The sequence below is a fragment of the Podarcis erhardii genome (assembly GCF_964252035.2).
Source record: "Podarcis erhardii genome assembly, chromosome: 18".
NCBI lineage: Eukaryota > Metazoa > Chordata > Lepidosauria > Squamata > Lacertidae > Podarcis > Podarcis erhardii.
In genome coordinates, this window is record NC_138516.1 from 6,226,157 (window position 1) to 6,250,281 (window position 24,125).

A 24,125-nucleotide genomic window follows, 5' to 3' on the forward strand; every position below is an offset into this window, starting at 1 on the left:
CGCGCGCGTGGAGGGGCCGTGAAGCCCGCAACCCCACCTCCTCCTGAAGGCGGAAGTGGCCTTGCAGACTCTGAGCATGTCAGGAGTGCTTTTCGCTTTGCAGCCTTCATCGCTTCGCTTCTCCTCCCCAGGCAGAGTGCCGGAATTTTATCAAAGTGCTTCTCCTCCGCAACGACAACCTGCTCTTCGTTTGCGGCACCAACGCTTTCAATCCCATCTGTGCCAACTACACCGTGAGTACCAGGAACTTGGGGCCAGCCAGGCGGTGCCCGTAACTCATCGCTCAAAACAGTTTGTTTTGTTTTGTTTTGTTTTTAAATAATATTTATTCCAATTTTAAAGATTACAAAAAGAAAACACTAAATTAAGCAAGAAAAAACAAAACAATACATCACATGAATACAGACAAGCAGGAAAAAAAAACCCCAGAAAAATACAAACAATTAAGAAAAAAAGAAAAACAAAAAAAAAGTCAAACCTTCCCATAACTTCCCATAACTTGTTTTTCATTTGCTTGTTTCCTTGACCTCCTCACACCTCCCTTTTTTGTATTCTAGTTCAATTAGGTATTTCAGCAAATCCTTTCCATCTTTGTTTTTATCCTAATAATTTATCTTAACATACTGCAATTTTACACTCTCTCCTTTCACCAATTAACTATCCATTTTTACTTAATCCTTTATATCATTTCTGCTAAAACCACATAACTTCATTCCAACAGCCTTCTAACATTCCTTAATTTTACAATGTTTCTGTAAATAAACTTTAAATTTCTTCCAATCTTCTTCCACCAACTCTTCTCCTTGGTCTCTGATTCTGCCAGTCATTTCCGCCAGTTCCATATAGTCCACCACCTTCATCTGCCATTCTTCCCGTGTGGGTAAATCTTGTGTCTTCCAGTACTTTGCAATAAGTATTCTTGCTGCTGTTGTGGCTCACCCCAGTTTGCACACGGTGCAAATATCCCTTGCGCCCCAACTAGTCTGACTGAATCGTGTGAAGCGAGCGTCCAGACTCCTGCTTCTCCTCCCAATATACACGACCGACGTTATGGGCTATTATTTCATGCCCAATGGTTCAAATAGTGTTCTGACCAGGGGTAACTGGTGCCCCTTGGGCAGAAGGCCAGGAGCCCAACGGTAAAGGTAATGGGACCCCTGAACTTTAGGTCCAGTCGTGGATGACTCTGGGGTTGCGGCGCTCATCTCGGCTTTATTGGCGGAGGGAGCCGGCGTACAGCTTCCGGGTCATGTGGCCAGCATGACTAAGCCGCTTCTGGCGAACCAGAGCAGCGAACGGAAACTCCGTTTACCTTCCCGCTGGAGCTGTACCTATTTATCTACTTGCACTGGCGTGCTTTCGAACTGCTAGGTTGGCAGGAGCAGGGACTGAACAATGGGAGCTCACGCCGTCGCGGGGATTCGAACCGCCAACCTTCTGATCGGCAAGCCCTAGGCTCTGTGGTTTAACCCATACCGCCACCCGCGTCCCTGAGCCCAACATTAGGGGGCGCCAAAGACAGTGGAAGGCAGAGCCAGCTAATTCTTGTTTCGCCTCCTCTCTTCTGACTTCTACAAGGGTCAAAGGCGGAGTTGGAAGAGGGGGACAGTCAGTGACAATCCCCTGGTGTGATTGCGAGTAAAAAGATCAGGTGGGCAGTTTGCTGCTCCCCTCCTTTGACAGCCACCCTTCTGTGGTTCTGTACTCACTTGAGCTGTTTTGGGGGCTGCCCACCAACACCTAAGATGTCTTGCAGCTGCTGTGAATTTCAGGGTTCCCCCATGTCTGCCGATAACACCCTCTTGTGTGCTTTGGCTACAAATAAGGTTCGACACTTGGCAAATGGCTCTGCTCCGAGTGTACAGGTTGTGCACCAAAATTTTAGCTTTCTGTTGCAGAACCACACCTATCACTGCTGGATGAGCAAGACTGAAACAACTGCAACAAACCGAAGGGCGGATGGAATGGGCATTCAGTATATCCACTTATCTATATTATAAACCAGGGATGTGGGTGACACTGTGGTCTAAACCACTGAGCCTAGGGCTTGCCGGTCAGAAGGTCAGCGGTTCGAATCCCCGCAACGGGGTGAGCTCCCGTTGCTCGGTCCCTGCTCCTGCCAACCTAGCAGTTCAAAAGCACATCAAAGTGCAAGTAGATAAATAGGTACTGCTCTGGCGGGAAGGTAAATGGCGTTTCCATGCTGTCAGGTCTGCCTCTAGATCCCAGCTCACAGAGGACCAACGCCCGGTGGATATAATATACAAAGTCTTTATTGAAGTTTAGTTTCCATTTCAAGGCTCTGGGCGCGCAGACCCACGTCTCGACGCTAGACCGGCTAAGTCCCCTCTGACTCACTGCTCCTCCCACACCAGTTTAAGATCCTCGCCCGGCTCCACCTCCTACGCTGTTCTTTCCTTCGCTGGGTCTTTCTGCCCTCTGGGGTCTCCTCCTTCCTGGACTCTTCTGACGCTGACCCCCCTTGGTCTTCCCCTTCCTTCCGGCGGGCTTTAGGACCTGGCTCCCTACCCGGGCTCCCTGCTGTGCCGCTCGCCTGTACATTTGAACTTGGCGTGCGCGCCCAGCCGGTAACCTTCCTCCTGACCGTTTCCCCGCTTCCTGATGTGGGCGTGACCAAACCTGACTCCTCTCCTCCCGCTGGTGGTGAGAGCACTGGTCCCGATTCCTGGGACTCCCCCTCCCCCCTGCGCTCTGGTGGGGAAGCTGGTCCTGATTTCCAACCGCTGCTCAGGGACTCCCCGCTGGCCCCTTCCTCCTGGGGCTTCCCCCCTGGAACCCCCCTCGCCCTGGCCATCGGCGCTCCCTTCTGTGAGTCCTCCGATTCGCTGGAGAGGCTTGTGGAATAACTCTTTCCACTGTCACTGCCTGCTCCCCCCTCGTACTCCTCCTCCTCACTCTCCATTGCTCCCCCTCCTGTGTCTCTCCTTCTGAACACATGCGCTCTTCTGGTTCGCCAGAAGCAGCTTAGTCATGCTGGCCACATGACGTGGAAAAACTGTCTGTGGACAAACGCCGGCTCCCTCGGCAGGTAAAGCGAGATGAGCGCCGCAACCCCAGAGCCATTTGCAACTAGACTTAACTGTCAGGGGTCCTTTACCTTTATATTGTAAACTAACTTCCAAATCCCAATTTGTGGCTCTGATAAATGGCCGTTCACAATTAAAACCAAATCTGACATGTAAGAGAACTTAAGCTTTCCTCTTCCGAATTACTCTGGAAATTTGGGGCTGTACCCTATGGTGGTCCTACTGAGAGCCAAACAGTTGGAAGCAATAGTTAGGTTTGTTAATTTCAGGGGGTCTGCTCTGGTTTCTTAATCGCCGATACATTTCAAATTTCAAAGAGGGGAAATAAACATTTCTGCGTGGCTCTGTATGTTTTCATTTTATTTTGAAACATGCACAGATTTCCATCTGCCTATCTAGACACATGTGTTGCTCACCAAAAAAAGAAGCAGTCTGTTGTGTTTGGGGACGCATTGGGTCGTACCCAGTCCTACTTGGAGTACACCCACTGAAATTAAACATGACTACCTCGGGTGGTGCTGTGGTCTAAACCACTGAGCCTAGGGCTTGCCGATTGGAAGGTTGGCGGTTCGAATCCCTGTGACAGGGTGAGCTCCCGTTGCTCGGTCCCTGCTCCTGCCCACCTAGCAGTTCGAAAGCATGTCAAAGTGCAAGTAGATAAATAGGTACCGCTCCGGCGGGAAGGTAAACGGCGTTTCTGTCTGCTGCTCTGGTTTTGCCAGAAGCGGCTTAGTCATGCTGGCCACATGACCCGGAAAAACTGTCTGCAGAGAAACGTTGGCTCCCTCGGCCAGTAAAGCGAGATGAGCGCCGCAACCCCAGAGTCGTCCGCAACTAGACTTAACTGTCAGGGGTAAATCAGCGACCCAGGCTTCAAAAGCCAGGGCACACTGTCAGCAGAGATAACTGCGCATACAGAATAGGCGTGAGGCTTGTGGAAGCATACTGCATCTACAGATTTATTAATCATATATCAGGACAAAGAAACATGTCGTCTCTCTCTCTCATGTCGTCACAGAGAGAACGGGAAAAACAAAAGCTATACACACAACGGAAGTTCCCAGCAAGCTGTGCTGGAATGTAAACAGACATGTGACACGTAACAATCCCATGTCTGTTCCTTAATGTGGAACAGAATTCTCAACATCTTACTTTTACCTTTAACTTGGGCCCATTAACGCCAATGGGTCTGGGTCATTAGATACGGCCCGATTCCTTTTGCCCAGCCCCTCGAGAGATCCGCAGTTTGCCTAACTATCTTTTCTTCCCACCAGATGGACACGTTGGAGCCCACGGGAGACAACATCAGTGGGATGGCCCGATGCCCCTATGACCCCAAGCACGCCAACGTCGCTCTCTTCACAGGTCGGTTCAGAGCACGGAGGGAAGTATTTTGACCCGGTTATTATGACTCAGCAAGCAGAAACAGCATTTACCATATTCTTTGCTCTATAAGACTCACTTTTTCCCTCCTAAAAAGTAAGGGGAAAGGTGTGTGCGTCTTATGGAGCGAATGCAGGCTGCACAGCTATCCCAGAAGCCAGAACAGCAATCCCTCTTGCTGTTCTGGCTTCTGAGATACAGAATTTTTTTTTCTTGTTTTCCTCCTCCAAAAACTAGGTGCGTCTTGTGGTCTGGTGCGTCTTATAGAGCGAAAAATACGGTACACCCCACCTTTCGTGCAAGGAGCTCAAGGCTGCCTGCATGCAGCCATTCCCTGCCCCCAGCACTGCAAATATATATGGGTTTCCTTAAGCATCACATGAGGGGTAGGTTAGACCGGGGACACATTCAAGGCTACCAATCAAGGATTTGAATCTGGGTCTCCCCAAGCCTGGTCTCACATGCACAAATAATGAGCTCTTTCAACGACAGAGAAGCAAGCCAGTCTCTGGTTCCTATGGCGACAGCGAAGTGGTCCTTGAGATACAAGGTGTTTTTGTGTGTGTCGGTAGAGGGATGACCCTACTTGTTAAGAATCATAGATGCCTTCCCTGCCTCTGTTTGGTCCCATGAGCTCAAAAACACACCCACAGAGTCACATGGTTTCTAATACATATATTAGAATATATACCTGTGTACCTGAAGGAGCGTCTCCACCCCCATCGTTCAGCCCGGACACTGAGATCCAGCGCCGAGGGCCTTCTGGCGGTTCCCTCATTGCAAGAAGTGAGGTTACAGGGAACCAGGCAGAGGGCCTTCTCGGTAGTGGCGCCTGCCCTGTGGAACACCCTCCCTTCAGATGTGAAGGAAATAAGCAGCTATCTTCTCTTTAAAAGATATCCGAAGGCAGCCCTGTTTAGGGAAGTTTTTAATATTTGATGCTGTATTGTTTTTAACACTCGATTGGAAGCCGCCCAGAGTGGCTGGGGAAACTCAGCCAGGGGTATAAATAATGTTGTTGTTGTTGTTGTTGTTGTTGTTGTTGTTGTTGTTGTTGTTGTTGTTGTTGTAATGGCATTTTGAGGCAAGCCTGCTTAATTCAGACTTCCCAAAATAATATGGGAACTGAAATCTGCACTTCTCTGAAATTTGTTCTGCAGGCATGTCATGTGTACAAAGAGTGTTGTTTGCATAGACCTATGGGACGCGGGTGGCGCTGTGATCTAAACCACTGAGCCTCTTGGGCTTGCCGATCGGAAGGTCGGCGGTTTGAATCCCCATGACGGGGTGAGCTTCTGTTGCTCCGTCCCAGCTCCTGCCAACTTAGCAGTTCGAAAGCACGCCAGCGCAAGTAGATAAATAGGTACTGCTCTGGCGGGAAGGTAAACAGTGTTTCCGTGCACTCTGGTTTCCACCATGGTGTCCTGTTGTGCCAGAAGTGGTTTAGTCCCACTGGCCACATGACCCGGAAAGCTGTCTGTGGACAAACGCTGGCTCCCTCGGCCCGAAAGCGAGATGAGCGCCGCAACCCCATAGTCGCCTTTAGCTGGACTTAACCATCCAGGGGTCCTTTACCTTTTACCTTTTTTATTGAATTGAGAGCCTTTTGTACGCAGGGCACGCACTCTCTGGCTGAGCTAGAGCATTTTCTTTGGCGGTTCGAACTTCCGGGCGCTGCGCAACATGCCCACCTGGCGTTATTTACAACTCCTCTCTCTCACAACACCTCATATCTATCTCCCCTTCCCTGACAGGTGGAATGCTTTTCACAGCCACCGTGACGGATTTCCTGGCCATCGACGCAGTCATTTACCGCAGCCTGGGAGACAGCCCGACTCTTCGCACAGTCAAGCACGACTCCAAGTGGTTTAAAGGTGCTTTGTCGATTCGCTCCGCGGTGGGGGGAGGCCGGGGGGGGGAGGCAGGAGTAGGAAAAGCTGCTCCGTTCGCTCATAACGCAAGGCGGCGTGCCCAACAGACGAATCGGTCTCGAGGAAAACGTCCTCTTGACGAAATCGACTGAGGCTTCTTTAAATCGGCTGGCAAATCGGAGTAAAATACGTAGGGTTTTGCTTTTAACTATTGAACTATTGAAAGTTCAGAAAGTGCATAATTATATGTGCACTAAACAAGGTGAGGAGGGACGTGGGTGGCACTGTGGGTTAAACCACAGACCCGAGGACTTGCTGATCAGAAGGTCTGAGGTTCGAATCCCCACGACGGGGTGAGCTCCCATTGCTCGGTCCCTGCTCCTGCCATCTAGCAGTTTGAAAGCACGTCAAAGTGCAAGTAGATAAATAGGTACCGCTTTGGCAAGAAGGTAAACGGCGTTTCCGTGCGCTGTTCTGGTTCGCCAGAAGAGGTTTAGTCATGCTGGCCACATGACCCGGAAGCTGTCTGCAGACAAACGCCGGCTCCCTCAGCCTATAGAGCGAGATGAGCACCGCAACCCCAGAGTCGGTCACGACTGGACCTAATGGTCAGGGTTCCCTTTACCTTTAAACAGGGTGAGACGTAAATAAAAGGGAGATAGAGAACCCATATAAAAGGGAAAATAAAGTGGGGAGGGGGGGGACCAAAACTGTATATTTTACAAGGTTGTTATTGTACTTCACCAGATTTTAACCTATTACAGTACACTGGTACCTCGGGTTAAGAACTTAATTCGTTCTGGAGGTCCGTTCTTAACCTGAAACTGTTCTTCACCTGAGGTACCACTTTAGCTAATGGGGTCTCCTGCCGCCGCTGCACTGCTGCTGCCCGATTTCTGTTCTCATCCTGAAGCAAAGTTCTTAACCTGAAGCACTATTTCTGGGTTAGCGGAGTCTGTAACCTGAAGCATCTGTAACCTGAAGCGTATGTAACCCGAGGTACCACTGTATTTGCAAGAATGGGTCCCAAATATCACAGAATTTGTCCACGGCATCTGTGTTTATATGCAAGTTGTTTATATGTTGCGAGTTTGCATAAGTCTTCAATCCAATCGTAGAAGGGAGACACATTTTTATTTTTGCAGTTCATCAGTACAGTACAGCGGGAGGCCCTGTTAGCTAAAGTGGTACCTCAGGTTAAGAGCAGTTTCAGGTTAAGAACGGACCTCCAGAACGAATTAAGTTCTTAAGCAGAGGTACCACTCTACAGCGATAAATAATATGCAATGTAAATAAGAATTTAAATGACTCAGAGATGACAAGTGGTTGGGGGGGGGAGTCAAATGGGTGTGGTACTTCATCCTTTTATCTTCCTTACCCTTTCCCTTTACTCTCTGGTTTTGGGGGTTAAGTGTGTGCACCTTATTGTTTGTTTGTTTGTTTGTTTGTTTGTAAATACCTCAGGATGCAAACAGGATCCATTCCGGAGCCCCTTTCGCATCCTGAAACGAACGCAACCCACAACTGTGCGTGCGCGGGTAGCGATTCACCGCTTCCGTGCATGCGCGTGACGTCATTTTGAGCGTCTGCGCATGTACGAGCGGTGAAACCCGGAAGTAACGTGCTCCATTACTTCCGGGTCACTGCAGAGCACAACCCGAAAGCGCTGAACCTGAAGCATATTCAAGCCGAGGTATGACTGTTTGCTTGAATAAAACATTAAACCATAACAAAATAAAAATAACCTCCTTTATCTGGACTCTCCCCACCCAGAACCATATTTTGTCCGCGCTGTGGAGTGGAAGAGCCATGTCTATTTCTTCTTCAGGGAGATCGCAATGGAGTTCAACTACTTAGAGAAGGTAAGGTGGTGAGAGAAGGCCTACATGGGCATTGTTGACCATGCCTGGCGCCAGCACCCAAGCACCCTTGGACCCAGATTTCTCTCACCCTTCCTTGTGTTTTTTTATTTTTAAATAATTTTTATTAACTGGCCAATCACATCAAATTAAATCACATCATATAAATTCCGAATTACAAAGCCAAATTTTGAATTTTGTTGGGGGGACCCATACTTCAAGATCCAAAGGGGAATTCTGATCATCTTCTTGCTGCTGCGTTAATATCCAAATCAGTCCAGACAGAGTTCATAATTCTATCCCATCTTATCTTGCTGTTTCCACTTCACATCTTATTCATATATTTTCTCTTTTTTCTTTATGATCTCTTCTGATAGTCTCCTTAAGCCGATAAACACCAATAGTAATAATATTCCTGTGTGAATTTTCCGTTCTTCCAATCCTCAAATCAAGATGGTCTCCATATATCATCTTCTTCATAGATAACATCGCTCTTTCCATCATAATCTTGCAAAACTGTCGCTCTTAAGTCCCACTGAGGAGTTTAATCCACAATATATAAACAGCTTTGGTTCTCTCTTTCTCCTCCCAGACTCAAGACCTCCGACAGAGCTTCCCAAAATGGCGACGGCATTTTTAACTGCGTCATTCCAAAGCTCTTATACCTTCCGCGCTCTTCTTACCTGTGACCCTTCCTTGTTGTCCCCACAACATAGGTGGTGGTGTCTCGGGTGGCCAGAGTTTGCAAGAACGACATGGGTGGCTCTCAGCGAGTTCTGGAGAAGCAGTGGACCTCCTTCCTCAAGGCCCGCCTCAACTGTTCCGTCCCGGGGGACTCCCATTTCTACTTCAATGTCATCCAGTCTGTCACGGACATCCTGGAGATCGACGGCCGGCCGGTCGTGCTCGCCGTCTTTTCCACACCTGCCAACAGGTCAGTGGCGGTTGGGAATAGCAGGGGCCCAGATCTACCGTATTTTTCACTCTATAAGATGCACCAGACCATAAGACGCACCTAGTTTTTGGAGGAGGAAAACAAGAAAAAAAATATTCTGAATCCCAGAAGCCAGAACAGCAAGAGGGATCGCTGCGCAGCGAAAGCAGCAATCCCTCTTGCTGTTCTGGCTTCTGGGATAGCTGCGCAGCCTGCATTCGCTCCATAAGACGCACACACATTTCCCCTTACTTTTTAGGAGGGGAAAAGTGAGTCTTACAGAGGAAAAAATACGGTAAGTTAGGATGGGGGGCTCTCCAAGACTCAGCCCAAAACATCTAGAGTTCCTTCTGCCTTGAGTTTTCGCACTGCATTTGTTTACACTGGTATTATTATTATTATTATTAACCACCCATCATCTGAAGATCACAAGACAGTTTACAGTATAATAACACAACATTATTTATTTATACATACAAACATACATAGGGACGTGGGTGGCGCTGTGGGTTAAACCACACATGCCTAGGACTTGCCGCTCAGAAGGTCGGCGGTTTGAATCCCCGCGACGGGGTGAGCTCCCGTTCCTCGGTCCCAGCTCCTGCCAACCTAGCAGTTCGAAAGCACATCAAAGTGCAAGTAGATAAATAGGTACCACTCCAGTGGAAAGGTAAACGGCGTTTCCGTGCGCTGCTCTGGTTCGCCAGAAGTGGCTCAGTCATGCTGGCCACATGAACCGGAAGCTGTACGCCGGCTCCCTCGGCCAGTAAAGAGAGATGAGCGCCGCAATCCCAGAGTCCGTCACGACTGGACCTAATGGTCAGCGGTCCCTTTACCTTTTATATACATACATACATACATACCCCGCCCATCTGGCTGGCTCCTAACAGAATATTGAAAACATGATTAAAACATCAAACATTAAATACTTCCCTAATCATAGTTGCCTTCAGATGTCTTCTAAAAGTCAGATAGTTATTTATTTCTTGACATCTGATGGGAGGGCATTCCACGGGGCGGGTGCCACCACCGAGAAGGCCTGATTTTCTGTAACATCGCAGGGAGGGAATCTCCAGAAGGCCCTTGGAGCTGGACCTCTGTGTCTGGGCTGGATAATGGGGGGTGGAAACGCTCCTTCAGGTCTACTGGGCCGAGGCTGGTTAGGGATTTCAAGGTCAGCACCAACACTTTGAATTGTGCTTGGACACGTACTGGATGCCAGTGTAGTTCTTTCAGGACTGGTGTTATATGTTCTCGGCGACTCCCAGTTACCAGTCTAGTTGCCGCATTCTGGATTAGTTGTAGTTTCTGAGTCACCTTCAAAGGTAGCCCCACATAGAGCGCATTGCAGTAGTCCAAACAGGAGATAATCAGAGCATGCACTGCTCTGGAGAGACAGTCTAGGACACAACAATAAGAAGAGGAACATGAAAAACAGAGCTGATTGTGACAAATATGGATTGGACCTTGCCAAGGGTTTGAGGCTACCCTCGCCTGGTTTAGCCGGCCAGTCAAAGCCATCACTGCTGTTGAAATCCAGTCTGTCATTAAAACACTGCATCATTAAAATGCAGTCTGTTCAAAGAGGTTGCTTTAGTACCCGTTTTAAGAATAAACAACTCTCTGCCTTGAAATGACGGCAATTTATTTCAAGGGCAAAATGGCTGCAGAAATCCGGAGAACTATATTTAAAATGGTGCGTGTGTGTGTGGAGGGAATAAGAGAATGAAATAGCAGGTCAGTTTTGCAGGTGGGTTTATTGAGGCTGAAAGGGACGCGGGTGGCGCTGTGGGTTAAACCACAGAGCCTAGGACTGACCGATCAGAAGGTTGGCGGTTCGAATCTCCGCAATGGGGTGAGCTCCTGTTGCTCGGTCCCAGCTCCTGCCAACCTAGCAGTTTGAAAGCCCGTCAAAGTGCAAGTAGATAAATAGGTACCGCTCCGGCGGGAAGGTAAACGGCGTTTCTGTGCGCTGCTCTGGTTCGCCAGAAGCGGCTTAGTCCTGCTGGCCACATGACCCGGAAGCTGTACGCCGGCTCCCTCGGCCAGTAAAGCGAGATGAGCGCCGCAACCCCAGAGTCAGTCACGACTGGACCTAATGGTCAGGGGTCCCGTTACCTTTACCTTTACCTTTATTTACCTTTATTTACCTTTATTGAGGCTGAAGGCCTACAATTTGCCATATTGTGAATTCACAGCAAAGCGCTCTCTCTCTCTCTCTCTCTCTCTCACTCTTTCTCTTTCTTTCTTTTTCTCTTTCTCCAGCATTCCAGGCTCTGCCGTCTGTGCCTTTGACATGGCCCAAATAGCCTCTGTGTTTGAGGGGCGCTTCCGTGAGCAGAAATCCCCCGAATCTGTTTGGACCCCTGTGCCAGAGGAACTGGTGCCAAAACCACGGTGAGTGAAACTGTCAGCTGCCGCGTTCTTTCAAGCCACCAGCGAAATAATAAAATAATAATAATAATAATAATAATAATAATAATAATAATAATAATAATAATTTATTATTTGTACCCCGCCCATCTGGCTGGGTTTCCCCAGTCACTCTGGGCAGCTTCCACGTAGACCAAAAATACAGTAATATGTCATACATTAAAAATTTCCCTAAACAGGGCTGCCTTAAGATGGCTTCTGAATGTCAGGTAGTTGTTTATCTCTTTGACATCTGATGAGAGAGCATTCCACAGGGCAGGTGCCACTACCGAGAAGGCCCTCTGCCTGGTTCCCTGTAGCTTTGTTTCTCGCAATGAAGGAACCGCCAGAAGGCCCTCGGAGCTGGACCTCAGTGTCCGGGCTGGACGATGGAGGTGGAGACGCTCCTTCAGGTATACTGGGCCGAGGCCGTTTAGGGCTTTAAAGGTCAACACCAACACTTTGACTTGTGCTCGGAAACATACTGGGAGCCGATATAGGTCTTTCAAGACCAGTGTTATGTGGTCTCGGCAGCTGCCCCCCAGTCACCAGTCTAGCTGCCGCATTCTGGATTAATTGTAGTTTCCGGGTCACCTTCAAAGGTAGCCCCATGTAGAGCGCATTGCAGTAGTCCAAGCGGGAGATAACCAGAGCATGCGCCACTCTGGCAAGACAGTCCGCGGGCAGGTAGGGTCTCAGCCTACGTACCAGGTGGAGTTGGTAGACAGTTGCCCTGGACACAGAATTGACCTGCGCCTCCATGGACAGCTGTGAGTCCAAAATGACTCCCAGGCTGCGCACCTGGTCCTTCAGGGGCACTGTTACCCCATTCAAGACCAGGGAGTCCTCCACACCAGCGAAAGCTGCAACAGAACTGTCACGTTCAGAGGTGGCTGCCTGTCCTGAGTCCCAGGCACCAGGGACAAACAGCACATAAGGAGGTGTCATTACAGATCTTCATGTTCCGCCCAAGGGCTTCCGAGAGGCGCTTGGTCAGTCACCGCAGATACCAAGATGCTGGTCCTTTGGTCTCCCCTAGCAGGGCTGTTCCTTATTGATGTCCTCAAAGGGAACTCCCCCCACGTGGGCCGAGCTCCTGGGATGGCACGGGATGTTCACAAACACCCAAACAGTGCCAGGAAAGGGATCTTGGTCTGGAAATAGCTGTATTCGGATGCTAAGAAGTGCAGGAACAGACTGCTTTGGGAAACCAGGCTCTGGACCAGACGATCCCTTTGTCTGATCTATCAAGGCTTTTTCTTATACAGCGGTACCTCGCTTTTCGAGCGTAATCCATTCCAGAAGACCGTTCGGATTCTGAAATGTTCAAAAACCGAAAACTTAATGCAGAAGCCTCAGTACGGAACGTAATCCGTTCCGGAAGACCATTCGGATTCTGAAACGTTCGAAAACCAAAAAACTTAATACAGAATCCTCAATGCAGGACACTCAATAGGAAAACTCAATATGGAAAACTCTATATGAAGCCATGTGGCATGTTCAACTTCCGAGGCATGTTCAAAAACTGAAGCATTTACTTCTGGGTTTACGGTGTTCGAAAACTGAAATAATAATAATAATAATAATAATAATAATAATAATAATAATAATTTATTACTTATACCCCGCCACTCTGGGTGGCTTCCAACGAAATGTTCATCAACAGAAACGTTCGAAAACTGAGGTACCGCTGTCTCCTAATTCCGTGCCTCTTGGCTTGTTGCAGAGATGGCTGGGGATTTGAATAAGCAATGACTCATTAAAGTCTGCATAGCGTGGGAATATTAAGGATAGTAGGAAAAGATATACTGAATAAGTATTATCCGCTAGCAAGTGATGTAGCAGAGCAGATCCCCATCAATATAGCTGAAAGCTAGTTTGCAGATTCGTTTGAATCTCTTAGTTAAGATTATTTCCTGGTGTCCCCTTTAATCCCTCTTAAAAGAATAAAGGCGCAGGAGTCTTTCTGAGTAAAGAAATGAAAAGTTTGTTCACATTTCAGTTCACAATTTGATCCCTGAAAGGCAGGCTTGGCTTGGCAATTACACAAAGAAACAGTGAGTTTGTCTCAAAATGGAGACTGAATTGATGTGAAAAATTGCAGTAAGACAACAAAATGGCTGCAGGATGTCTTCCTGCTTGTGCCCACGCTAGGGAAACAAGGAATATTGTATTTGAACAGTGCCGGATTTACATATAAGATAAACAAGCTATAGCTTAGGGCCCCACTCTCTTGGGGGCCCGAAAAAAAAACAAAGGGAAAAAACCTGGATGTACATTTCCAAAACGTAAGATAAAAAACAAATAAAATAAAATAAAACCTACATACAGCAACAGTGTTGTGTAGGCTCCTATGATGTAAGTCATGGCCCTGCTAGCCCACACCCTAAAAATATCACTGCTTTGCACATTTCTATATATAGGGTGCCTACATTCTGCATGGACTGGTTGTATGGCAACGTGTGCAAATGGCTTGAGATACCTATGAGGTCCATAAATTAGCATATATTCAACACAAAAATACAGTGGCAATTTGTTGTTGACAAAGGACAGCTGGACATATAAAGGGCCCCATTGCCCTCAGTAGCTTAGGGCCTCATCAAACCGAAATCCGGCATTGGACTGTGCTAATGGATTACATCCCACACATAGTTTGTGTGCAAATCAGTGATGTGTGGTCACATTTAGACTAGTCCCTAAATGTTCTCCTGGCACCTTCTTCCCAAAGCCCAGGAAACTTCTGCCCAGTTTAGGGAGGGAGGGGGCCCCATGCTCACACGCCCCAAAACTGTCCCCCTACAAAATATTTCACCTCTGTTGGGAATGATAGTGGGATGGTGAAATATACTCAGAGTATATAGGGAAGTAATAGTGCCACTGTATTCTGCTCTGGTCAGACCTCACCTGGAGTACTGTGTCCAGTTCTGGGCACCACAGTTCAAGAAGGACACTGACAAACTGGAACGTGTCCAGAGGAGGGCAACCAAAATGGTAAAAGGCCTGGAAACGATGCCTTATGAGGAACAGCTAAGGGAGCTGGGCATGTTTAGCCTGGAGAAGAGGAGGTTAAGGGGTGATATGATAGCCATGTTCAAATATATAAAAAGATGTCACATAGAGGAGGGAGAAAGGTTGTTTTCTGCTGCTCCAGAGAAGCGGACACGGAGCAATGGATCCAAACTACAAGAAAGAAGATTCCACCTAAACATTAGGAAGAACTTCCTGACAGTAAGAGCTGTTCGACAGTGGAATTTGCTGCCAAGGAGTGTGGTGGAGTCTCCTTCTTTGGAGGTCTTTAAGCAGAGGCTTGACAACCATATGTCAGGAGTGCTCTGATGGTGTTTCCTGCTTGGCAGGGGGTTGGACTCCATGGCCCTTGTGGTCTCTTCCAACTCTATGATTCTAGGATTCCTGCAGGGATTTCATGCTCTTTATTGCAGCTTGTAACACAGTAGTTTAATTGCCCCCCAAAAAACCTCAGGCTCTTATATATATTATTTACACAATGGGTCTCGTCTGATTCTGCTTCCCTCCTGAAGCCTGATTGGTCTTCTCCTGCAGGCCAATCAGTTGTTGCATTCTATGATCCTACCAGCCTTACAGGCTGATTACAGTATTTATTTTTTACTCCATAAGACGCACCTAGTTTTTAGAGGAGGAAAACAAGAAAAAAAATATTCTGAACAAAACAGTGGGTGTATGATTTTTGTGGTTCATGCTGTGGCCACAGACATATGATCTGATGGTGAATTTGGGGTGACCCAATGCAAAAATCCTGAGGATCCATGTGGATCCGTGCTTTGTAACCACATTTTTTGCACCACTGCGGCCCCAGGAAACAGTGGATGTGTGTGTTTTTTGGTGCAGGCTGTAGCCATGAACATGCTATGTGATCTGATGGTGAATTTGGGGTGACCCAATGTAAAAATCCTGAGGATCCATGTGCTTTTACCTCCCCCCTCCCAGGCAACCTCAGCTAGCGTCCCTTATCTCTCTCCCGATCCCACCGATCAGCTGCTTCCTTTCAACACACCCTTCCCTCTTGTTTGCCTTTGTGTCTTTTCCTTAGCTGGAGCAGTTTTTTTGCTCTTCCTTTTCTCCTGATTTCTCTCCTTATTGCTTTAGTCTTCCTGTTTCCCCCCTTTGCAAGTTTGCTGTCTTTACCTCCCTCCTCCCAGGCAGCCTCCTTTATCTCTAGTGTCCCTTATCTCTCTCCCTGATCGGCAAACAATCAGCGGCTTCATTTCAACACCCACTTTCCTCTTTCAGAGAAAAAAGCATGATCTGCTTTTTGCCCCTGGGCAATTCGGCTCCAGGGACCACACATTCGCTCCATAAGACGCACAGACATTTCCCCTTATTTTTTAGGAAGAAAAAAGTGTGTCTTATGGAGCAAAAAATACAGTAATTTCCTCCTGGAGCCTGATTGGTCTTCTCCGGCAGGCCAATCAGTTGTTGCGTTCTAGGATCCTACCTGCCTATTGTTCTAGGATCCAAGCTTAGTACATAACAGATGGGTTTGGGTGTTTCTTCCGTCGGGACATCTCGGTAGCCCCCGTCCAGCTACGAACCTCTTTCCTTGCTCACGTAGCACAAAATCTTGACTTCTGGACGTTTGCCTCGCAGGCCGGGTTGTTGCGCAGCTCCGGGGATGCGCTACAATTCCTCGAGCTTCTTCCCAGACGAGATCCTCAATTTTGTGAAGACGCATCCGTTGATGGACGAGTCGGTTCCGTCGCTGGGCAACGCGCCCTGGATCATCAGGACCATGACCCGGTAAGGGAGAGCTAAAAAAATTTCAACGTGGGTATGTTTAGCCTGGGACGCGGGTGGCACTGTGGGTTAAACCACAGAGCCTAGGACTTGCCGATCAGAAGGCTGGCGGTTCGAATCCCCGCGACGGGGTGAGCTCCCGTTGCTCAGTCCCTGCTCCTGCCAACTTAGCTGTTCGAAAGCACGTCAAAGTGCAAGTAGATAAATAGGTACCACTCCGGCGGGAAGGTAAACGGTGTTTCCGTGCGTTGCTCTGGTTCGCCAGAAGCAGCTTAGTCCTGCTGGCCACATGACCCGGAAGCTGTACACCGGCTCCCTCGGCCAGTAAAGCGAGATGAGCGCCACAACCCCAGAGTCAGCCACGACTGGACCTAATGGTCAGGGGTCCCTTTACCTTTACTTATGTTTAGCCTGGAGAAGAATGAGGGGTTAAAGTCTGCTGACCAATTTAGTCAAGAGACAGCCAGTGTATTTTTTCAGCTGATTTACCTAATTTGGATTAATCAACTACCCAGAGCTGCTACCATTCCATTTCCATGTAATATATATTGCAGACCTCTCTTGCGTGAATACTTTGTGCATTTTACGTGTGTGTGTGTGTGTGTGTCAGAGACGGGAAAACAAGCACTTTCCATTAATTTCCTAAGCACCGCCGCCAAGGCGAGCTGGTTCTAATTAAATCTGTCTTAATTGATGTTTTATGTGAAATTAATCAAGCATCGTTCCTGTTGTCTCTCAAGCCAGAAATGCACACTGGGAGATATTGGGCTGGGGGGTGGGGTGTTGTGTGCATCCTTCAGGCTGTGCTTAGCCAAAAAAATAAAAATTGGGGGGGGAGGGGAGCTCCGGACAGCGGCAGGAACGGAGACAAATACATAGATAACCACCACCAGCAAAGGACATACCGTAATTCACATCCCCATAGAGTAGAGATTGTCCATCGCAGCTCTACTCCTCCCTATAGCCCTTTGCACCTCTTTCACTCCTCTCCTCGCCCGGTGCTGCTAGCGAGGCTAGCTTCACATGCAAAACAGCCAGAATTAATTGGTGGGGATAATTGCAGATTTAATGAGATGACAGAAAACTTCCCTCTAATTGACTACCCGCCGCCACCCGCTTTGCAAAGGGTAGAGCGAGCCAGCCAAGGCGGGTGTTTGAGAAGGGGGTGGGGGTGGGATCTGGCTGATTAAATGCATCGTTGCGTTTGGCATCTGTGATCGTGGCTGTTTTAGAAACAGGGGTGTGGCAGGCAGAGAATTTGGAGGAGAGGCGTGGTGCGTCTATACTAGTAGGGGGGCATGCAAAATTCCCTGCGATTGATAGGTTCCACGGAAGGGATTTTAAATATTGTGTATAGAGGGATGCGGGTAGCGCTGTGGTCTAAACCACTGAGCCTCTTGGGCTTGCCGATCAGAAGGTCAATGGTTTGAATCCCCGCAACGGGGTGAGCTCCCATTGCTCTGTCCCAGCTCCTGCCAACCTAGCCGTTTGAAAACACACCGGCGCAAGTAGATAAATAGGTACCACTGTGGTGGGAAGGTAAACAGCATTTCCATGCACTTTGGTTTCCATCACGGTGTCTCGTTGTGCCAGAAGCAGTTTAGTCCTGCTGGCCACGTCACCCGGAAAGCTGTCTGTGGACAAACGCCGGCTCCCTCAGCCTGAAAGCGAGATGAGCACCACAACCCCATAGTCACCTTTGACTGGACTTAACCATCCAGGGAGCCTTTACCTTTACCTTTAACTTATTACCTTTTGTGTATAGACACACACAAACAGACAAATCTCATTTTCTTTTTGGCAATCCCTCATAGCCAAGGAATATTGTCTTTCATGAACATGGTCTTAACGGTGTGTCCGTAAGTGACTGTGGAGGTCAGTTCTGGATTCACACATCCTTCCACAGCGGGGACATTGGTTTCCAGGTGGGAGTTGATCCTGGTGAGGGTTTGCCTTCCTTTTAGCACATTTCTCCCTTTCGTCCTGAGTCTGAGCATCTTCAAAGCCCATGACAACTTTGGTAAAGGCTGTTCTCCAACTGGAACACTCGCAGGCCAGCGTTTCTCAGTTGTCGGTGTTTATACTACATTTTTAAAGATTTGCCTTGAGAGAGTCTTTAAACCTCTTTTGCTGACCACCAGCATTACGCTTTCCATTTTTAAATTCGGAATAGAGTAGTTGCTTTGGAAGACGATTATCGGGCATCCGCACAACACGGCCAGTCCAACAAAGTTGATGTTGAAGAATCATTGCTTCAACACTGGTGATCTTTGCTTCTTCCAGTACACTGGTACAGTGGTATCTCTGGTTACGTACTTCATTCGTTCCGGAGGTCCGTTCTTAAGCTGAAACTGTTCTTAACCTGAAGCACCACTTTAGCTAATGGGGCCTCCTGCTGCCGCCGCACAATTTCTGTTCTCATCCTGAAGCAAAGTTCTTAACACGAGGTTTTATTTCTGGGTTAGCGGAGTCTGTAACCTGAAAAGTATGTAACCTGAAGCGTCTGTAACCTGAGGTACCACTGTACTGCCGTCACGCAATCAGTCAATCAATCAATCAGTAGCTGAACTGGGTTCCACACAGTCACAAAAACAACAAAAATGTAACCCAAGGTACCACTGTATTAGTTCACCTGTCTTCCCAAGTGATGTGTAAATTTTTCCGGAGTTTATGTTGAAGAATCATTGCTGTGACCCTGGTGATCTTTGCTTCTTTCCACACACACACACACACACACACACCAGCCCCGCACTGGTTTTGTGCGCGCAGACGATAAACCCACCACCTCTGTTTCTCCGGGCAGGTATCAGCTGCGCAAGATTGTTGTGGACCCCACAGCAGGGCCCGGCAGGAACCACACCGTGGTATTCCTGGCCTCCGACACAGGCACCGTCTTCAAGTTCCTTATCCACACCAATGTCAGCAACAACTCTGCGACCGTAAGGGCCAGCAGCCAGAGTTTGCTGCTGGAGGAGTTCGAGACCTATCCCAGCGACAAGTAAGTTTGGCCGTGGGCAAGAGTTCTTTTGGATTTGGTGGCAAGAGCAACGTTTGTGGAGAGAAGTCGGGTGCTGTCACTGTGCAGCAGGCTTGAATACAGAATGAAAAGCAGTGAAGCAGTCCTTTAAATAAGTCCTCTGAGGCCCTTCTCTGTGTTCTCCCCATCCCAGTGACGTTGGCTGGCAACAAGAGAACGGGACATTTCGGTGGTGGCCCCCCAATTGTGAAATTCTCCCCCCAGAGATGCTCGCCTGGTGTCATCACTACATGTCTTTAGGCAACAGGCAAAAAGCATTCCTCTTTACCCAGTCTGTGCCATTAAATAATCTATGCCCTGCGGGTGGCGCTGTGGGTTAAACCACAGAGCCTAGGAATTGCCGATCAGAAGGTCGGCGGTTCGAATCCCCGGAATGACGGGGTGAGCTCCCAATGCTCAGTCCCTGCTCCTACCAACCTAGCAGTGCGAAAGCACATCAAAGTGCAAGTAGATAAGCAGGCACCGCTCTGGTGGGAAGGTATAATGGCATTTCCGCGCGCTGCTCTGGTTCACCAGAAGTGGCTTGGTCCTGCTGGCCACATGACCCGGAAGCTGTACGCCGGCTCCCTGAGACAATAAAGCGAGATGAGTGCCGCAACCCCAGAGTCGGTCACGACTGGACCTAATGGTCAGAGGTCCCTTTACCTTACCTTTAGACTAAACGGCTTCGATCCAGTATACCTGAAGGAGCATCTCCACCCCCATCATTCTGCCTGGACACTGAGGTCCAGCTCCAAGGGCCTTCTGGCGGTTCCCTCACTGCGAGAAGCCAAGTTACAGGGAACCAGGCAGAGGGCCTTCTCGGTGGTGGCGCCTTCCCTGTGGAATGCCCTCCCACCAGATGTCAAAGAGAACAACAAATACCAGGCTTTTAGAAGAGATCTGAAGGCAGCCCTGTTTAGGGAAGCTTTTAATGTTTGATGTATTACAGTATTTTAATAGTTTTTTGGAAGCTGCCCAGAGTGGCTGGGGAAACCCAGCCAGATGGGGGCGGGGTATAAATAATAAATTATTATTATTATTATTTATTTAGGCTGTCTGAATTGTGCATTGCTTCGTAACAATTTGTTGGGTCTCTGGACCATAATAAAGATTGATTGATTGATTTTTCCTCTTCAGGTGCGGAAAAGACAATGTGGGTGAACGGAAACTTCTGGGCATGGAATTGGACAAGGCCACGGGGTCCCTGCTCCTGGCTTTCCCGCCCTGCGTGGTTCGTGCCCCCGTGGCCCGGTGTCAGCAGCATTCCGGTTGCATAAAGTGAGTTTTCCATTCCTGTTCCCATGTGCTGGGGTTTTTAACGCAGCCTTCCCCCCCCCCCCGCCGCCCTGACAATGGGTTGGGACAGAGGAGGAGAGTCGATTCATTTTGCATTGAAAGGCAGGCACCTTAACACCAGTAAAGTTGGTGAAAATGTATAGGATGAGGGATAAAAAAATGTTGGAAATGCAAAGGGACTGATGGGGATTTTTATCACATGTGGTGGACTTGTGATAAAGTTAAGAACTTTGGGGAGCTGATCTATAATGAACTTAAGAAAATACAGTGGTACCTCGAGTTACATACGCTTCAGGTTACAGACTCGGCTAACCCAGAAATAGTGCTTCAGGTTAAGAACTTTGCTTCAGGATGAGAACAGAAATTGGGCTCCAGCGGCGCGGCAGCAGCAGGAGGCCCCATTAGCTAAAGTGGTGCTTCCGGTTAAGAACAGTTTCAGGTTAAGAACGGACCTCTCGAACGAATTAAGTACTTAACCCAAGGTACCACTGTATTTAGGGACGCGGGTGGCGCTGTGGGTAAAACCTCAGCGCCTAGGACTTGCCGATCGTATGGTCAGCGGTTCAAATCCCCGCGGTGGGGTGAGCTCCCGTCGTTCGGTCCCTGCTCCTGCCAACCTAGCAGTTCGAAAGCACCCTTAAGTGCAAGTAGATAAATAGGTACCGCTTACCTAGCAGGAAGGTAAACGGCGTTTCCGTGTGCTGCACTGGCTCGCCAGAGCAGCTTCGTCACACTGGCCACGTGACCCGGAAGTGTCTCCGGACAGCGCTGGCCCCCGGCCTCTTAAGTGAGATGGGTGCACAACCCTAGAGTCGGACACGACTGGCCCATACGGGCAGGGGTACCTTTACCACTGTATTTAAATATTTTACCAAAATACAAGAAGCCTTCTTACTGGGTTTGAGGTGGACAGACATCAAGAAATCGGACTAAAGACTATTTATGTACGCCACAGCAGTGGCAAGAAACATGCTAGCCAAAATTGGAAATTACAAGAAGTTCCTACCATTGCGAAACTATCAGACGAAAATGATGAACTATGCAGAGTTAGCCAAGTTGACCTGCAGGATTCGGGATCAGGACGATCAGAGATTCCAGGAAAGTTGGAGTAAATTCACTTTGTATCTAAAGGATAATTGTAAAATCTGAAAAACATTGGCAGGGCTGAAATAACTCCTACAATGGAAATACAAATAAGAGGTTTAATACTAAAATACGCAGTCCAAGAGAATAAGCGATAACTGTTGAAGAGAAAGAGGGAAGTCGCAAGCTCGGCAAAGCTAAAAGTATATATGTTATTTGATGTATTGTATAAGACTGTGTTTGGGACGCGGGTGGCACTGTGGGTTAAACCACAGAGCCAAGGACTTGCTGATCAGAAGGTCGGCGGTTCGAATCCCCATGACGGGGTGAGCTCCCGTTGGTCGGTCCCTGCTCCTGCCAACCTAGCAGTTCGAAAGCACGTCAAAGTGCAAGTAGATAAATAAGTACCGCTCTGGCAGGAAGATAAACGGCGTTTCCGTGCACTGCTCTGGTTCGTCAGAAGCGGCTTAGTCATGTCGGCCACATGACCCGGAAGGTGTACGCCGGCTCCCTCGGCCAATAAAGCGAGATGAGCGCTGCAACCCCAGAGTCGGTCACGACTGGGGTCCCTTTACCTGTACCTTATAAGACTGTATTAAGAAAATAATAAAAAATTATTGGGGGGGAGAGAAAATAAAGGCAGGCTTCCCCAATTCGCAGTTTACAGAACGAAAAGTCAGCTATCCCTTAGAATTCACACTTCTCCGAATTTTGCAAGGCGGTTCTCCGGCCATGTTGGGCGTGGGGGGGGAAGGGATATTCTAGAAGAAAGCATGCGTATAAAATGCATGTCAGACTCTGAAAAGCTTGTTATCACTGGGCCAAGAAGATCATCGGTGTTGTTGAATTAATTGAGCCGAATAGTTTTAACCGGATATTTGGGGGGAGGGGGGTGCAAAACATGCATATATTAGCAACAAATAAATAAATAAAATAACATGCAAAAATGTTGCATGCATTACGTTGGAGGGCATTGCTTTGCAAAAAAAATATATATTTATAGAATAAGGGGAATTTTGCACTAATATGCTGGTGAATTTTCACAAGGACCTTTCTAAAATAAGCAAGTAAGTAAACAACAAGCTAGTGTGGTATTGTGGAGAACTGAGCTTCAGGCTTGAAAAAATGAGGAACTGAAATTTATATATTTTCCTGGTCCTGTTGAGGAAAGGGTTTGTACTGCAGGTTAATACAGAGAATTTCTGCGGAGCCAATTCATTCCGGCGCTCGCCCTCAGTTGCCAAGTCCGACACCTGATTGACCAGTGAGAAGTGTCCACGGGGTCCCCTGTCGTGTCACTTAGAGCTGGTACAAAAATTCACAGAAGAAAATTTTCCTGACCCTGCCATACGCAGGAAGGGGCTCAAGCTGACCAATTCCCTCCCCAACCCCAATTTCCTGTTTTTGTTTTTCAACTGACACTCAGCGTTTTGCAGCTAGTGATTGACGGGGCCTGGGTGGGTTTTTCCCTTACATTCTTTTTTTAAGAAATTATTCGTCTAAAAATCTTGTGCTTCCTCCAACCGTTCTGGGAGTCCCATTTGGGCCGCAATCTCGTCACCAAATCTGCTGTTAGAGAAAGAGTGCCGTTGAAAGAACGAAGCGATTCTCATTCCAAGAGGCTTTTCATCACAATCGGCGCTGTTTCCATTCCTCTGCGGTTCAGTTTCCACCGAATACATTACATTGTTTGTCTTGCTGTCTGCTATTTAACATAATTTCAGCAACTATTCACGTAACATTCGTTCCAACAGAAAGGGGCCACCAAAATTATCTAGCCCCGTCATTTTGTTGTTTATTTTCTGTTTTTCAAATAATTAAAAATGTTTACAGTGGTACCTCGGGTTAAGTACTTAATTCGTTCTGGAGGTCCGTACTTAACCTGAAACTGTTCTTAACCTGAAGCACCACTTTAGCTAATGGGGCCTCCTGCTGCTGCCGCGCCGCCAGAGCACAATTTCTGTTCTCATCCTGAAGCAAAGTTCTTAACCCGAGGTACTATTTCTGGGTTAGCAGAGTCTGTAACCTGAAGCGTATGTAACCTGAAGCGTATGTAACCCGAGGTACCACTGTATTTAAAAAGGAAAATTGAAGGTGGAGGAGGGCCCATCTTAAGAGCAGATTATTATTATTATTATTATTATTATTATTATTATTATTATTTACTTATACCCCACCCATTTGGCTGGGTTTCCCCAGCCACTCTGGGTGGCTTCCAACAGGAGATTAAAAATACATTAAAACATCAGTCATTAAAAAACTTCCCTAAACAGGGCTGCCTTCAGATGTCTTCAAAAAGTCAGGTAGTTGTTTATTCATTTGACATTTGATGGGAGGGTGCTCCACAGGGCGGGTGCCACCACCGAGAAGGCTGTAACCTCACTTCTCGCAGGGAGGAAACCGTCAGAAGGCCCTCGGCACTGGATTTCAGTGTCCGGGAAGAACGAT

General features: G+C 48.0%; 1 protein-coding gene across 3 annotated transcripts in view; it reads left to right on the forward strand.

Moving 5' to 3' along the window:
* SEMA6B (semaphorin 6B) overlaps positions 1–24,125 on the forward strand; it is a 164,273-nt gene that overhangs the window by 131,875 nt on the left and 8,273 nt on the right. For 2 of the 3 annotated variants that reach the window (XM_081846103.1, XM_081846104.1), the window contains exons 6-14: positions 132–233; positions 4,322–4,412; positions 6,185–6,304; positions 8,075–8,163; positions 8,877–9,094; positions 11,360–11,491; positions 16,133–16,282; positions 19,083–19,277; positions 20,436–20,576. In XM_081846103.1, coding sequence (XP_081702229.1) covers positions 132–233; positions 4,322–4,412; positions 6,185–6,304; positions 8,075–8,163; positions 8,877–9,094; positions 11,360–11,491; positions 16,133–16,282; positions 19,083–19,277; positions 20,436–20,576 — 1,238 coding nt within the window. The remainder of the gene's footprint in view (positions 1–131; positions 234–4,321; positions 4,413–6,184; positions 6,305–8,074; positions 8,164–8,876; positions 9,095–11,359; positions 11,492–16,132; positions 16,283–19,082; positions 19,278–20,435; positions 20,577–24,125) is intronic. The other variant, XM_081846105.1, reaches the window with a different exon arrangement.